Raw genomic sequence first — 18,430 nt, forward strand, 5'->3', positions numbered from 1 at the left:
ATCTTTTATATAATGGTCATTTGTTGTTTTTTGCACTTAAGTAGTTTATTATTTTATCCTAAAACGGCCGCCCATAGTCTTAAGCCCCCATGAGATGTGGTGTTATAAGTTGACTTTTATGTACATTTTGTTTATATTTAGTTTGCTACCAAAGAGATTGACTTACTGAAATGTTTGTGAACCATTTTAATGAATTCCTAAGCTGTAATGCCTTATTTCTCACTGTACAAGCTCATCATACTGCTATGCCTCCTATTTCTTTTGAATATTGTCTCTAAACATTATTTTTGCTGGTGCAGAAATTATTTGGTGACTATATTCTATTTTAGGGGAAAAGCAATCAACATTACAACAGACCTGGATGGTTATTGATGGGAGGAAGGAGGATGAGAAATAGGAACTAAACCCCTTCTCTCATACATTTGAGGACTTCATGAGCTTTTTCAAATGGCTGCAAGAACTGTACCAACAGTGACATGACATTTTGAAGTCTATCAGTTACCGTATATAGGAGGAACCTCTGACTAAATCATTTTCTCTCAGGCTCATGACAGCCGAGTCCACAGAACCTTCCAACAGCGAATAGTTCAAATACTTTCTTTGCAAAATGGAGAAGTCGGTGATCTTTACTTGGGAGTGGAACAGATTGAATCTGTGATTATTGATGCTGAAAGCCTGATGAATGTGATTGAACAACCCCTACTGACTAAAGGCACTAATGTTGGAATCTACGTTTGTTTTGATCAATATAACACTATGGGTGCTGGGAGCAAATTTGAAAACCATTGAAAATATCTTTTTAAAAGATAGAAATACTGGTCATGGGTTCCTACTAATTTTTGTGCAGTGAATTAATAGTCAACGCAAATGTTAAGCAGTAAAAGAAATGTAACATCCCTGGTATAAATTGTACTTTTATCAATGCTTATGCTCAATATCAATAAAATAAAATAAAGTTATAATGTGTTACTTGATATTTGTTAATTTCACTCGATTTTACCGTGACCAACTTTTGATATCAAATCTTGTGTGATACATGAGAGGAATCCCACACAAGATGTAATCTTGGCTATGTCAATGAAAGCAATTGTTTCTTAAATTTTCAACTATATTTCTTGAAAGCTCATTTCTAAATTTCATACATCAATTGTTCAAGACAGTTTTAAGGTCAAGTTCATACATTCAAGGTGAAGGCTACAGCTACACAACCTGCACATGTGAGAGGGTAATTATCAGTGCTTTCCTAACTAAGTATTCAAACAAAATATTTAAAACTTGCTTCATCATTCTGAACATCAAAACCTGAACTACAAACAAATACACATGCAACCTCAACTTTCAATAAGTCTTGTCAATATTTGTTGCACAATGGTATCAAAACCAACAATAATGACAACTGTAATAACATAGTATGTGCTCTAGATGGTACATCTGCAGTACTCTTTTAAAATATATTTGAAATTGAAATGTGCATGTTATTTCAAATGCTAGCCTATGACGACAACGATAAAGCTGAACATATGCTATACCTTTCTTTTTGTGAAGAATTTATGCATTGGAAATAGAGGGAAAATAGTGTAACTCTATTATATTTTGGTTATCTTATTCAATATTGAAACATACAACAATGTATTATATTGTATTAGAGTGCTTTTTATCTTATTTGTTCCTAGGAACATTGATGCAAAATAATTCCATTTTTCACAAGTAGAGACCTTTTCACTGCAGTGAATATGTGAAACACTGTTTTTAAAATCTTTTCAAAAATTTTGACAGACTGGTAAAGGTTCATTGTATGGAAAGCAGTCATCCACTAGTCTGTCCACAATTTGGTTTCAGCAAGTTAATATCCTTAAATATTGTTCAGTTTTAATGAAACTTGGGTTTGTGTATAAATGATATACACAGACTGATACAAAATTGAAACTTGAACATAATTCACACGTATTAAAAAGCATGCATAATCTATTTAATGGTTTAAAATTGCCAATTTCAGTTTTTAACGTTTGAAATATGGACAGAGGGTAGCAACTCCTATGCAAATGAATTATCTAAAAGGTCTAAAATAATATATTCTAGAGAACACTTGGTACCTCTTTCTTATATAAAACAAAAGTGTTTGGAGTACAGCAGAGCTCGCCTATTGGTGATATACGTTGTGAGATAGAGAATATCAATAGAAACACATGTACAGTAAAACCTTGATATAATGCCTGTCATGACATAGTCAATTCGCTTACCACCAACAAATTTTATTGATTATTTTCTTAAGAATTCCTTTATACATTTCTCTCAATTTATTGCCAAACCCCTTTACAATGACAATAATTCTTTGAACAAATGGAGGCAATATAACAAGTTTCTGCTGTACCTTAACATGTTATACATTTCAAAAGAAGAAATGACCAGACAACGTGAAATATAGTCAACAGCATATTTATCGTAATGATCCAACACTGCACATAAAAACTTGAACCAAGTCCAACCAGTTTTGGCCCCATAAAATATGAAAATACGGTTCAGCACATTGCTTACACTCCATATAAATACTTCCACCCTTGCCTGAAAAATTTTAACCTCAGTGAAGTGGGATGCCGACGCTGAGGTGACTTCAATAGCCCACCTATTCGAAGCAAGCTAAAAAGGTGTTAAAATTACATGTCATTAAAAACTTCCTGAAAACAACTCTGAAGAAAGTTCATTGTTTATTTCAATTTCAACATGTACAAACATGATATATTTCTTACAAAATGAATCCTTCATTCATTAGGTAACAATTGTATTATAGCAGGGACATCCACTGCCTTTAATACAAAATTCATAAATAACCCAGAAACATACCATGCAACACAAATCAATTAGGTCCCTAGAACGTTCCTCCCTTTGTTAACACTGAAAAAATAGCTATGCTTATGAATGTGGAATAAGGACATCATAAAAATCTGACTGCCCTCTGTGAGAGATGTATCAAACTAGGTGAATTGTGCAACATTTTACTATTATTATTAAAACTTTGAAAGTAACCATGCAGCATACACACCTCTGATCACATTTACAGTATCACATACAGTACATTGTATAGTACTGGACTATAATTACTGGTAAGTTGACGTAGTGGACTATTGAGACAACAGAACAGAAGTTGCTGTGATGGTCCTATTTTGATGGTCCCTTTCTGATTCTATCATTTCACCATCAACTAATGATCCCTGTGTATTGGCAAAACATCCAAAGTAAATTTATGGTGCAATTGGGTAATATTGTCTGTATTCTTTATCTGTGCATTATTCTATGTCTTTTCATCTATGATACAGCAAAAATAGGTGTTTCTTTTGAATCACAAAGTAATCATCTATAAGGTTGTCTTTTTTCCCATTTGAAATTAGAAAATGTTTTACCTGAAGTATCAAATGAACAGGTGAATAAGTAAATATCAAAAACATTTCCAAACTTGAACATTTTTAATGGATTTTTTTTATGCTATCTGTTATCATATCTGACAGTTCAAATGTACTGTATACTGTATGTGTACTAGAAAAATATCAATATGTGAAAACTTATGTTTGAATGATGGTGTAGCAGTTCAGACTTCTGTAGCAGTAACAGAACATCAAGCATATTTAAGTATATACATGGACAGGAATAATAAAAAAGCTGCCACCTGATATCCAATATCAAACAAACAAATATCATATAACCTCTTCAATTCATCCAATCACTACATTGTACTTTGTTGTCCAGTGAAGACACTGATGTCTGACAATTTTGTATTATGTAACAAACTGTATTACCCAATGTCATGTCAGTATGAAAACAAAGGACATGATGACATGTATTTCTGACGTCCTACTGAAGACAACCAACATTACATCATGTTCATATACCCTGATACATTTCTGGTAAAGTGGTGATGAAAAGGATCGCAATTCATTTCAATTTCATATGAAATTTATGGAAGTGGTGTTTTTTTTAGATGGAAAAATTCTCACTTAAATCGAAATCCAATGACTCATTCCATAAATTGACCCTCATTTTCATATATACATTGCATTATTACAGCTTAGTAGGCACACGAAGAAATGGCCAAGAAAATATTGTAGCCGAACTCGACTGGGTTGATCACCAACAACCAGGTAGCCTAGTTGGTAAGAGCAACTGTCTAGAGTTTTGAGGGTCTTGGGTTTGAATCTCTGGCCGTGCATTTTTCCACTCCTGTTACAATTTATTAACATTTCCAATCTGAAATATTTTTTAACAATATTTTGACATATTCAAGTGAATTTTGTTCTGGATCATAGAAGAACAATGTACTGTATTAGATAAAATATCATTACCCGGGGTATACAGAACACTAAAATGCAGTACATGTCATAATAATTACCGCAAATTGGAATATACATGTGTCTTTTTCTAACAAATTTTTAATAGACGTTTCAGGATATAAGATTAAGAAAAACGCAAACTGCTTTCTTTTTGTCATATTTTAAATTCCTAATATTTCAAATTTTATTTTAGATTTCAACCCTTAAACATTTGAAATTCTTAAAATTGAAGAAGTAAACCATCTTGAATATTCACAAGGTTTTTGAACTGGCAATCCAAGCTCCTCTTAATTTTACATGGAACTTCTTATTTCACTAATGAATATTCACACATTTTTGATAAAAAATTAGATTAGAAAATGAAATGTATGAATATTTGGACAGATGCTAGACCTTACCCAAATTCATTTTTTTCTAATACTGCATGTTAAAAAGTTTTTACACAAGATGGTGGAAAGCATTAAAATATGTACAAGATCAAATTGCATAACTGATTTCCACATATCTGTTTATGATAAAAACCTTAAATTAACGTGAAGCATAAATCACTGATTTTCCAGGATAAGACACGTCAAATAGATGTGAGCATACATGTCAGCCTGTATGTCACCATCACCATTACATCCATCAGTCATCTTTCTACACTCATGAACCACGACAATATCTAAGGAACGGTTTTAGAATTTGGTTATAAATGATGATAACGTCCATAAGTATGCATGAGTGTATACATTTATTAACTCATTCACCCCTGAAATTTTACAATGAACTATTCCAACCTTTGAACTGGAAGAGTTCAAATGTGTCTTCAGGGGTGAATGAGTTAAACATGTAATACTAATTACAAGTTTCTAAGGCAAACTTACTTTAATACAAATCCCACATACAGGTTGTAAGGTAGTATATATTAAAATGAAAAGAAAATATGTCACACTGTAGATAATGGGAACTGATTACATACATATTAAAAGCATGATCAAAGGTGAATGTCATGTCAAAGATAAATACATAGGAAACTGTTCATTATGGCCTAGCAAGATCAAGTATTCTCTGGCCCTGACACCACTTTTTTTTGTCTGGTGTGGGACATCCATCTGCCAAGTTTTGATAAATTAAGCCAAATTAAGTTGATAGGGATTTAATAGATGGACCTCCAATACAACTACAAATGTGTAGCTTATGAGAATGGACATTTTCATACTTTCTTGTTGTTAATGAAAATGTCATTTCAATTACATCACGGAAAATCTTGAGCACTTGCATTGGGTAAAACCAAAATTAAACTTGCTAAATAAATAACTTCTACATAGTGTTTTCTCTGATAATTATACTTTGTCCCGAGGACTATCGACTATAAAACATTGAGCAATAAACACTGATGGATTTTCATGAGATCATTTTAGAGGAGGCGTTAAAACCTGATTTAACAATTAGCCCTGTTTAAGTGCGTTTTGACAATAACACCTTCCACACTCAACTGAATGCACTTTTGGACTTGTCTACTTTATCGACACCTCTCATTGTTTCTACACAATCTCAATAGATGAGACTTTTGAAGCCCGTTTTTTTTGGTAAACTAAACCACCAAAGGAACATGGAATTGTAATATTGTCTTTTATAAGTTTTTTACCAAACAAATTCTTTAGAAAGAATTTAATTCTAAAACAGTGCCCTAGAGATAGTGTTGATACATGTTTGTCAGGGAAATAATGTTGATATTGGTGGATTGTTATAATTCAATACAAAGTGGCTAAGCTGTAGTTTCACAAATGTTCAAGTTTCTTAACTTTGCTTAGGAAAACATTAAGTTAAAGGAAAAATCTTGAAGTTAAGAAAATTTTACTCAAGAAACACTTTTCACTCACATATCAATTTTCATGGAACTTCATTTAGGTTTGTACTGGGGCTATGTATATATATATATTCTTGCACTGGGCAAGGAGTTAAGGATGTATTCTTTTGAGACAAAAATAAATACAATAAAATGTTTGTCAAACGTTTGAAGCAATGTTGTGTTGATGATTAAGTCTTCTCGCCAGAAAAATTGTATATTCTTAATAATCAGTAATTATATAAAGCTTACATCCTAAACATCTATATATATTACTGAATATCAAATCATGTGGATAAGGTTAATAGAAACAATGCTCAAATTAGAATTAACTGTAAAGTACCTAATATGGAATGAACACAATGTCTGACTATCATTCTTTGGCTGCAAACCAACTTAAATTTCTCGTTACAATTATAACCTTTACATTAAGTTGTACTATACACTATTTTGAGATCAATGATATAGGTACAATTACTTTTAGTTGTATCTTTCGCTCACTACCTTTCCACCTCAAATGATTGTCCATATCAAGGGAATATGTGTATTAACCTAATACAAAAACAAACTGCTGTATGATAACTAGAATTTTGTTTTTGTGAACAAAAACATATGTCTCCCCTTATTAGCCAATAGACAAACTTTGGTATAAAAAATTAACAAAAGGCCATAACTCTTTATATAGTGGGGTACGAGACCTGTATTTAGAATACGACACTCCTACTTCCCAAGATACATTAAAACTATGGCAAATTTGGTCAACGTAGGTGAAATAACATGGAACTTATGCTCCGGACAAACTTCCGTATTAAAATAAACAAAGGGAGATAACTCTGTATATAGTGACGCACAAGACCTAATTCCAGTGCACTGCACACCTTTTGTGGGTGATGCAGGTATTCTACAAGTTTGATTAAGATATCTTAAATGGTTGATTAGTTATGTCATGGACAAACTTCGGTATTAAAAATAAACAAAGGGCCATTACTCTGTATATAGTGGGGCACAAAACCTTCTGTGGGTGATGCATGCATACCTAAAGATTTATCAAGATATCTTTGACGGTTTAAAAGTTATGGCCCGGACAAGTTGCGATTTGAAGGGGAGACATAATAAATCTTATCACCTTCTCTCTAACATCCTTATGAATGACATGCGGTCTTTAATGGCATGTGCACATGCAGGTGGTCCTTTTGATAGGTCCAATTGAATTTTCTTTTGACAAGTCTTATTAAATTTTAGTGGCAAAAACATGGACACTTAAAATTGCTCCAATAAGACAGCTGTGGCCCTCTATTAGGTTGGCCTCTTGTGAAAAGGTGTACATACATACAAAATCTCTCAAAACAACTTTCACAAGAAAATTATCAAAACTAAGCATAGGATAAAGTTCTAACAAGAGGCCCAATGGGCTTGCATCGCTCACCTGGTATAAATCTCACAGTTGTAGCCTTAAAAGTGATCTAAAATAAAGCTACAGGCAAAATATCAGTATTTAAAATTAAAATTCATTCAAAAGAACCTGTTAAAAGTTTTTAAAACATTTCACCCCTGTGATTGAAAGTCGAACAAGGTCATTTTGTTGAACAAATTTTATAGCCATTCATCTCAGGATGCAACTTGCAAAATATCAACATTCTGGGACCCATGGTTATTCAGAAGAGGTCGTTAAAGATTTTAAACAAATTTGACCCCTGTGACCTTGAATATAAGTCAAAGTCATTCACTTTAACAAACATGGTAGTCCTTGATCCCAGCATGCTACTTGACTAGATATCAACATTCTGAGCCTTTTGGTTATTCAGAACAAGTTGTTTAAAGATTTTTAACATATATGACCCCTGTGACTTTGAATATGGGTGAAGGTCATTAATTTAAACAAACTTTGCAGCCCTTCATCTCAGCATGCTACTGGTCAAATATCATCTCCCTGGGCATTTTGGTTATTCAGAAGAAATTATTTAAAAAAAAAATAACATATATGACCCCTGTTACCTTAAATATGGGTGAAGGTCATTCATTTGAACAAACTTTGTAACCCTTCATCTAAGCATGCTACTGGCCAAATATCATCACCCTGGGCATTCTGGTTATTCAGAAGAAGTTGTTTTAAGTTTTTAACATATTTGACCCCTGTGACCTTGAATATGGGTGAAGGTCATTCATATGAACAAATTTTGTAGCCCTTCATCCCAGCATGCTACTGGCCAAATATCATCACCCTGGGCATTTTGGTTATTGAGAAGGAAGTTGTTTAAAGCAAAATATTGACGCGGGCCGCCGGACGACGGATGCCGCGCCACGGCATAAGCTCACTTGGCCCTTCGGACCAGGTGAGCTAAAAATCAAATTAAATCAGATTTATGTATAAATTGCATACAATATCACTTCTTAAGTGACTAACATGACAAAAATAAACTAAGAGTAAAGTACACAAATTAAATTTTAACCAACTATAACATAATTCATAGCATTAAGTAAAAGAAAAAATATGCAAAATATACAGTGTTGTACTATTTTACCATTGCATGGTGATATCTTTAAACAGACTAGATTGTCATGTCCGGTTCAACGGACAAAATGACCACATTCTAGTTATCACATAAATATTTTCCCAATCACTTCCTATATTTTGTATGTATTTTTCAAATACATGTATAGATAACATGAAATCAGAGATTCGTCAACTATAATTTAAGCAAATGATCAATTTAATGTTTTGTATCTTGACAATGATATCTGCAGAAAAGTGACACTCCGGACACTTCAGATTAGCTAGGTTTACTGTTAGTGTCAGGAGACAAACAAAATAGGTTTTTCCCTAATAGATATTGGGAATATATTATTTCAAACTGTTTGGGAAGCCATAGTGTCTAAAATGGCAAGGTTGCGTATACTGGATTAATAAGGGACTTGTACAACAGTAGATACATAATGTACATGTATACAAATACACATAGTTTTCTAGCACTTTTTTATGTTTAGGAGCTTCACACCATGTAACAGGCTATATCATTGTTAAACTCTTCACTACTAAGCTGATATCAGAGATATTTCCACACAAACTTTTGAGCTTTAACACTTTTTGGTGAAACAGCCTACATTTATTTCAAATACACTGTACATGCAAATTGTCACAAAACCATGAGCTAATCGTAACTGAGAAGTTCCCTAATCCTATGTTTACTAACTATTGTGAGATAGTCACCCAAAAAACTAGACTGTGAACCCAAGTCTAACCAATAGTAAAATGAAACCTTTCTTAACAAAACACTTTATCAGAACTATTTCAAACTAAATTCATACAAGTTCCAGTCTCATACAAATGTATAGGGAAAGGCTTCGTGTGAAGGTATTATACATACAGGTTGCTGTATTATACAAGATTCAGTTTAGGCAGGTTGTTATGCTGTACTATACAGCCATTCACAAGGTTTGGTAAAACACCTTCATACTCCTAAAGTATAAATCTGTAAAAGCCCACCTAAACTTACAAACATAGACAGGACATCAACACATCAATTCATGTAACATTTATACCATCAATTAAAATATTGTTTGGCCCCTCTCGACAACATTATTTACAGAAAACAAATTAGCACAGAAGTTAAATACAGGACAGGTGAAGCAAAGTCTTTTCTTTCAAAGCTATCAAGAATATATCACCTATCTGGATTTAGTGTTCATGTTAAAATTTAGGTCAATTTGTTCAATATATACAGCTTTTGATGACAAAAATAATTTATGATTAACTCTTCTTATAAAAATACTCTCAACGGAAAGATTTTTTAATTGTTTCTGAAGTGAAAAATATAGAATTTACAATCAGGATACCTTTTTTGACACACAAACAGAAATATTAAAAAGTTGGAAATTGATAATTCATTGAAACTTGTCATACAGTTAAAGTCATTTCAATTAAAAATTTAATATCAGAACTGTTTTGTCATGTTTTTAATTATATATTACAAGTAGGAATTATACAGTTTATATTCTGTGAGCATTCTAGGGTAGGATCAAATGCCTGTAGAAGGATAAGTACCTTCCAAACTTCATCCACTCCACTGTATACCAATAACATATCATTCGATTCTTTCTTGCGCTTTTGCAGCGTTACAAATTTATTACTTACATGATAATGTTGAATAAAATTGCCTTCAAAAATTATTGTGCACTTTGTGCTTTAAATTTTAAAGTGTTGGAAAAAAAGTTCTTATGGAAATCAACCGCTACCAGCTGATCCTACATTGTAGTATGTTGGTGAAATACCTGAGAGCTGAACACCTCAATACTTAAACTAGCTTGTATCAGCCACAATGTTTAATCAAAAATCTGGTACCATAAATTTGTTTTCTTCAAAAATAATTTCATTTTTGTTGTTGGTTGATAGTGCTAAATCTGTTCAGGACTTGATCATGACTTATTTTTAACATGCATGTCATTCATTTGTTATGGGAAACCCAGTGAAAGTACCATACATAAACATTCTTCATTCCTCTTAGTACTGCTCACAATGTTGACCATCCTGACGCCATGTGTGCAGTGGTGGACAGTGTATTTAGTATTCACCGGTCAGTCTGTAGCATGCATACTGTAAGACCTGTGTGATTAACAGGTCTGTACGTCCTATCCAGAGTTCCTGCGGATGATAACCCTTCCTATCGCAAACGCGACAAAGACACAAGCACTGATCATTAAAATGTTAGTGAAGAGACGTCCAGATGTCCTCATAACAGTACCCTGAAATAAACCAAATAAAAAGCTCTTTAAAACAGTACTTAACAGTTAACAGATCACAGGACTTTGCCTCAATCTGGAGTTGTCATACAAAACAATTTACTTGAAAAACTGACAAAGAGTAAAATGGAATCATTGAACTTTAAATCATTGTGATCATCAAAACAGTACCAAGTAGTATCAAAGGACTTATTTTATTATTTTCTCCAGGTTAACACAACAAGAGGCCCAATGGGCCTGCATCGCTCACCTGGTATTAATCTCACACTGGTAATCTTAAAAGTGGACTTAAATACAGCTACAGGCAGAATATCAGTGTTTGATTCGTAAAAACCTATCAAAAGATTTAAACATAGGACGCCTGTGACCTTGAATGTCGAACAAGGTCATTAGGTTGAAAGTGGGTCAGGGTCATTCATTTGAACAAAATTGGTAGTCCTTCATCCCAGCATGCTACAGGCCCAATTTCAGTACCCTGGGCCTTTTGGTTATTGAGGAGATGTGGTTTGAAGATTTTACGACATTTGACTCCTGTGACCTTGAAAGTGGGTCAAGGTAATTCATTTGAACAAACTTGGTAGCCTTTTATCCAAGCATGCTACAGGCCCAATTTCAGTACCCTGGGCCTTTTGGTTATAAGAAGAAGTTTTAAGACATTTGACCCCTGTGGACTTGAAAGTTGGTCAAGGTCATTCATTTGAACAAAATTGGTAGCCATTCATCCCAGCATGCTCCAGGCCCAATATCAGTACTCTGGGCCTTTTGGTTATTGAGAAGAAGTCGTTTGAAGATTTTAACATATTTGACCCCTGTGACCTAAGTGGGTCAAGGTCATTCATTTGAACAAATTTGGTAGTCCTTTATCCAAGCATGCTTCAGGCCCAATTTCAGTACCCTGGGCCTTTGGTTATTGAGAAGAAGTTGTTTGAAGATTTTAAGACATTTGACCCATGTGACCTTGAAAATGGTTCAAGGTCATTCATTTGAACAAACTTGGTAGCCCTTCATCCCACCATGCTACTGGCCAAATATCATCAGCCTGGGTCTCTTGGTTATTTAGAAGAAGCTGTTTAAAGAAAGAAATTGACGCCGGACGGACGATGGATGCCGCACCATGCCATATAAAGCTTACTTGGCCCTTTGGGCCAGGTGAGCTAAAAACTAGGCAACTTTTCAATTAGACGTATCTTTGTTTACCCTCTGCATAACATATAAACACATATATACTGGTACAACCGGTTTGGTATTGTATGTCCACTGAAAATAGAACTAATGTTGATGTGAACGTACAAATTAAAAGTTCCATTGTTCACAGTGCCCTGGTGCAATTTATAAATTATTATTTCATTCAGTAATTTATCTTGAAAATTGAATTCTTACCCAGCCTCCGAGCCTCTCTATCCACTCAGCCACTTTACTAGTTATGAACTGTGTCGACCACTCGATGAACTTTTTAAACAAGTGTGTGGCTTTAGCTTTCAAAGAGCGGATTACAATATCAGAACAGAAGAAGAAGAGGACAACAAGTCTCTCCCTCGTTATAGCTGTGGAAATACTTTCGCTAAAAAATAGCTCCGATAACATGTCACTGAAGCTTTCATAGGTAGCTGAATTCATGTTCACCTGAACAATAAAGAAACGAAAAATTAAAAAGCATAGATTACACCTTAACTTCATTTCTTTAACAACAATTATGAAACAGGTTACTTCAACTTATATTGATCACTCTTGTTGGCCTGGATGTTAGCGCACGGGGGATCTTAATGTGGGAGGAAACCGGAGAACCAGGAGAAAACCCACGTGGTCAGGCAGGTGACCCCATACCATTTCACATCCGATCTGGGAATCAAACTCCAGTCGTATTGGTGAAAGGTAAGTGTGCTATCCACTGCGCCACCCAACATAGATTGACGAGATCCAATCAAATTTTAATTTAATCCTATATTCCAAGGAGTATGAAAATGCATCATATCCTTGGGGGTTATACTTTAAATGATATAATCAGACCCAGATACTGGGAAAAAGTTCAACTTTAAGCTTTCTCATACATATATTTACAATTACAAATTCACTTTTTCTTCTTCTTTGTATTCTGACCTCACTTGTAATCTTGTATTTGAGCTTTTGTTTTCATACCATTTACATAAATATCATGCCTAAATGTAGTTTCATTTCTAACGTAGGGAGACTGGGTTAAGTCCTTCAGACCCATCTTCGCTAGCCAAGTGTTCGCTTCGTATACACTCCAATTACATAAGTGGAGTGTATACGAAGCGAACACTTGGCTAGCGAAGATGTTCAGGTGAGCTAATTTTATAACTTTTAACACCAAAAGAAACTTACACCTCCAGCTCGTTTTTTTATATGCTGCCGTTCCTTGGTTTGGGCAAATTCATCGGCCATTACTCTCAGCTCTCGACCATATTTTGCCCATGTAGGATTTTTATAACCCTGTGGGGTACTGAAGTGGAAAGGAATACTAAAATTAACATTGCTAGTTGACTAATCTTTTGTAGACATGCTACGTCAACCTTAATAAGATGATGATCCTTCCTTTATGTTCACCTCAAAATCTTGGACACAAATATTTCTCATAGTCTGAGAGCATTCACTGCTTTATCAAAATACAATACTATTCGATAATACATGTTTGTTAGCATGTAATACCATTAACTGTCTTGGAATCAAAGAGGGAAACTAATGTACTGATTTGAAAAACACAATGGTCATGACAGTAAAGTAAGTGTTTACTTGACGTTTACTTGACATGGGTTTTAATTTGTCAGTTCTATATGATTCTGTGGTGGAAAAACATTATTTTAATTAATCGGGACACAATACAATAATGGAACATTCCATGTTTTCACAAGTCATGTGCAAATTGTCTTTCTCTTTGTTTTACTTATAATTGAAATCTACGGTTTACTATCATTTATATATCAATATCTGAAACAAGCTTATACACAGTTTTGTTGCTATAAAGAAACAAACCTTAACAGATTACCAAACTCCATAAGACTTAATAGATTTTTGAAGACCTGTTCCTCGCTAATCACCTTATTCCTGAGCATCCTGACAATGTTGACGAGGCCCAGTCATCAGGTACATACAGGTGTTCCCTGCTTATCTCATCACAAACAAAATGTTCAAACAATTCCTTGCTCTCCCCTTTAATGTCTTCCTTTCTGCCAAAACGTGACGGGAAACTGAATCCACTGAAAGAGCCGGACTCATTTCCTGGCATAACTAAAGGTGTTAGATTCATGGAGTTTCGCCGTTTCTCAGTAAATGATCTGTGTCTCCTTCTTTGCCGGAGCACAGATCCATCGGGACCGTCTTCATTCAGCTGACCACCATCACCTTCCATGTCGGTATTCATGCTTGAAAACATTATATCAAAATGTAAGCTGAGATAGACATATAAAGCAATTTCTCATATTCACATCCCATATTACTCTTTCAGTCTCTCCATGCACTTTTATACATACAATGTATGCTGAAAGTCGATCCATGTACCCTACTGTGTGTTTTATCGATATTGGTTTCCTGTATATATGTCAGGTTATGCTCCCTGACCGGGGATTCCTATATAGTTCCCCATGAACTGATTCAGCTAATCCAGCTATTCGTAAATTCCCTAGTGTGAAATTTCTTGTACCATTTCCAGAGGATATATACTAGTGTTTCATTCAGATGTTTTCATGATATTATGTATAGATCCTAAATTAAGAGAAATGAATGCCATGTGATTCTTGAATTAGCAATGAATGCCATGGGATTCTTTATTTACACAGAAATATATGAATCAGAAAAATAAAGATATCACATCTATATAAATATATATATAAACATGTTCTAGATCGTAACCTACTGCTTGTGATCGTGGCTTATCACACCTGTGATAATCACAGGTGTCATATGATAAAGATTACATGTTCACACCTGTGATTATCACAGGTGTCATATGGTATGTAATACATGTTCACACCTCCTGTAATATAAAGAGTGAGTGACACCAGAGTAGCTGTGAGTGTGATAAACAGCTAACAGTAAGGCTCACACATGCGACTTAATGGTTCAAACATGTGATATATGGGCTTACATTAGTGATTTAAGGGTTCAAACATGTGATATATGGGCTTACATTAGTGATTTAAGGGTTCAAACATGTNAATATGATATATAATACATATTCACACCTCCTGTAATATAAAGAGTGAGTGACACCAGAGTAGCTGTGAGTGTGATAAACAGCTAACAGTAAGGCTCACACATGCGACTTAATGGTTCAAACATGTGATATATGGGCTTACATTAGTGATTTAAGGGTTCACACATGTGACACAGTTCATACCCCTGTTGTATGATACACCTATATGATATATAGTTTTACATCTCTGATGTGTGGTCCACACCTGCGATATATAGTTATACTAAGTAAAAGAGGCCTAAATCGCCATTACAAGCACAGTAGGGTACTCAGTGAACTATTTTTTTATTATTTTGATTCGTTTATTATTGATTTATAAATAGAAATTACCTGTTTACGGCTCATCGACACCAAGTCATTACGGAATAAAGTGAAAATAGATAATGAAAAATATAGATGAAAGTTTTGTTGGGTTATAGGTCTATTCTCAAATAGTTTTCTTATCATTGATTAAACCTGTGCAAAACTCTTAACAAAGGCGAGTTACAAACGTGACACGTTCAATCTTTCGATCACTTTGACAAATTTTGCACCTCTTAACATCAAAGATTTAACTCATTTGAAAAGTCTTACTTATCATCCCCATCACGTTCAATATACATAATCATAAATCGCAGCTCTAAACATGATCAAACTTACTTCTTTGAACCAGTTTATCACTTTTCTTCGCACTATCAACTTTTCAATATGGCGCCCAAAACAAACTGCTCTTAACTTGGCGGAAATTCCCGTATTACATAAGCAATGTTTTGGTCTATAAATAGACCACGGTCCACATGTCTAAACAAGTCTAATGATGCAATGTGTCAGAGGCTTCATTATATGTGTACATCTGTATGGAACATTGGTAAACAATGCATACTATTGATTGATTCTCAGAAATGAGGTGATTGGTAATACGGGTTGTTTCCCTTGATTGCGTGTTTATTGGAGCTGTGTATCAGATCTGCGTGATGTCGGCTAATACACATACCAGACCCGCCAGTCCCGACCTAAGATACACTTGTCCGAAAGCCTTACGCCTAATATCACAATACATATACCTATAGCTACATACCACGTAATTGCATAGAAGTTTAGCGACTAGTTACATTAGGGCCAGAAAAAAAAACGAGTAAACAATTATTAGAAGACAATTAAGAGATCCAAAGACATACATGCAGTGCCGTACGTTTCATATGTGACATCATTTTTCCATTGAATTCTATGTTAATTTACTTTTTCTTAAAAAATAAATGAAATTCGGTGCAAAACTGCATAATTATCTAGCGCTTTTCTTTTATTCATATAATTCCATTTGATAGAATTCTGACCATAACGGTAAAAATATATTCTACATCATGGCACATTGTGTCTATGGGAATAATGTCAATGTTGGGACTTTTATGCTGGGATGAAAAGTGATACGAGTCACGGATAATAATATAAATATATTACCAGAGGAAACACTGCCAGATAAATCTCAAGCATGCAGGATGTCAAGTTTGATCAGAATTAGATGTCAAACAATGTCACAAAAAATATTGAAAAAAAAGTAAATTAACATAGAATCCAATGGTAAAGTGGACCCGCCAGTCTGACGATAACACGATTCCATGTCGGAAATTTTAAACAGGAATCTGGTACATTAACCTCAGAATATCAATATATTTGCCACTATATGAGGCAGCCGGTATCATTTTTAAGAATTGCATAACTACCGTCACTATACCTAAATCGGGACAGTACCCAAAACGCGACACTTGTGGGAAAACGGCCCAAGAAACTGTCATTCAATGCAAAGAAGTACTTTTATATATACAGTTTTCATTTGATAACACTTTTCATGACAATTAAACTGTATTATGCTTTATTGGCTGCCGATAATCGTTACATGGTACAATATGTAAATATACGATTGGAATTGACAAAAAAAAATGCACTGGTACAATAATTTATGCTAAAAATGAGCAGCAACCCGTGTTTTTTTTACTCCGTCATAATACTTGAAACGATTTTATTCTTTATGCAATCCAAGGAATTTAGCACATGATAAATATACACACCTCTTTTAAGAATATTGCAGGGGGAGAACCTGTCCGTTCACGTCTCAAAAATAACTAATCAGATAATCAATAACTGCTAATAATTGCAAAATAATAATGAATATTTAGAGTTCCGATCCCAAGCTGTTAAATGGGGAATGTATAAAACAGCAGCACATTTTGGAGATTAATCATATTTCGATCTGTACTTGGAAACATCAACTTCTTTACTCAGTGAAATTTGTGTGAATTCTCTTATAATTATTGTCATATAAAACTTGTTCTTATTTTCAGATTTTAACTTGTGTGACTTCAGTTTGATATTATTATCTGTTATTGTGTGCTTTGATACATAGATATTAGTTAAACTTGTATTTTCAGATTTGTGTGAATATACGCCGATTCAGCATCACAGCGTCTGCATCTTGGATAGAATGTTTTGTGCTAGAGACTTAAGTGATATATATAGAGAATGTGATTTGTGCTAGAAACTTCAGCTTCATTAAGTGGTTAACTGTTTATATTTAATAATTAACTTTTAGTGCTGTATTAAATGTGTATTACTGTTATATGTATGAATAGAAACTTTATTTTATTGCTGACATTAGTATCAATGTGGCTTGAATTAAGGAATTTTATTTTTCATATAATGTAATGCTATTTTTTTTCATATAGTGAAAAAATATCATTGACGGTTGATAGTATCATTTAGTTCATAATTTTGTTCAGTAGTCTATTTTACCCCATTTTAAAATGCTATCTTATCATGGCATCACCCTTTAGGACAAGTAACTAGCAAGGATTTCTGAAAGAGATAACAATGAAAGCAATTAAAAAGCTTGATATAACATTTTATTGATGAATATTCATATGGAATGCATTTATCATGTACCACTTTTTGACATGTGTTAATATTTCCTAAATTGGAATATGACAAGGGTCAATATAATTCACTCTTCATTGGATGCATAAAGGTCACATCACATTGCATGTGTATTGTATTATAACAGTCACACTTCATTGTATGTATAACAGTCACACCTCACTGTATGTATATCATTCACACCTCATTGTATTGTATAACAGGCACACCTCATTGTATGAATAACAGTTACACCTCATTGTATGTATAACAGTTACACTTCACTGTATGTATAACAGTTACACTTCACTGTATGTAAAACAGTCACACATCTCTGTATATATAACATTCACACCTCATTGTATGTATAACAGTTACACCTCACTGTATGTATATCAGTCACACCTCACTGTATGTATGACATTCACACCTCACTGTATGTAT

General features: G+C 34.0%; 1 protein-coding gene across 2 annotated transcripts; it reads right to left on the minus strand.

Annotated features, from left to right (window-relative positions):
• Positions 1 to 9,797: 9,797 nt before the first annotated feature.
• On the minus strand, positions 9,798 to 15,970 carry LOC110451940. 2 transcript variants are annotated; one of them, XM_021500171.1, is made up of 5 exons: positions 15,740 to 15,970; positions 13,947 to 14,270; positions 13,234 to 13,369; positions 12,271 to 12,513; positions 9,798 to 10,893 (listed from the first exon to the last, which is right to left on the minus strand). In XM_021500171.1, exons 2-5 carry the CDS (start codon positions 14,267 to 14,269, stop codon positions 10,780 to 10,782), a joined length of 816 nt encoding a protein of 271 aa, XP_021355846.1. In that variant the 5' UTR covers position 14,270; positions 15,740 to 15,970; the 3' UTR covers positions 9,798 to 10,779. The 2 variants fall into 2 exon arrangements, with proteins under 2 accessions (XP_021355846.1, XP_021355847.1); XM_021500172.1 differs by having other exon boundaries at positions 13,234 to 13,351; positions 15,740 to 15,968.
• Between the last annotated feature and the right edge of the window lie 2,460 nt (positions 15,971 to 18,430).

This window comes from Mizuhopecten yessoensis, unplaced genomic scaffold (genome assembly GCF_002113885.1).
Source record: "Mizuhopecten yessoensis strain PY_sf001 unplaced genomic scaffold, ASM211388v2 scaffold6307, whole genome shotgun sequence".
Classification (NCBI taxonomy): domain Eukaryota; kingdom Metazoa; phylum Mollusca; class Bivalvia; order Pectinida; family Pectinidae; genus Mizuhopecten; species Mizuhopecten yessoensis.

Excerpts from the sequence above, each read along its gene's own strand:
- LOC110451940 (XM_021500171.1), bottom strand. The coding sequence starts at position 14,269 with ATGAATACCGACATGGAAGGTGATGGTGGTCAGCTGAATGAAGACGGT. Across the intron at positions 13,370-13,946 it reads TCAGGATGCTCAGGAATAAG|TATTCCTTTCCACTTCAGTA; the intron begins GTGATTAGCGAG and ends TGTTAATTTTAG. Across the intron at positions 12,514-13,233 it reads TAAAAAAACGAGCTGGAGGT|GTGAACATGAATTCAGCTAC; the intron begins GTAAGTTTCTTT and ends TTTATTGTTCAG.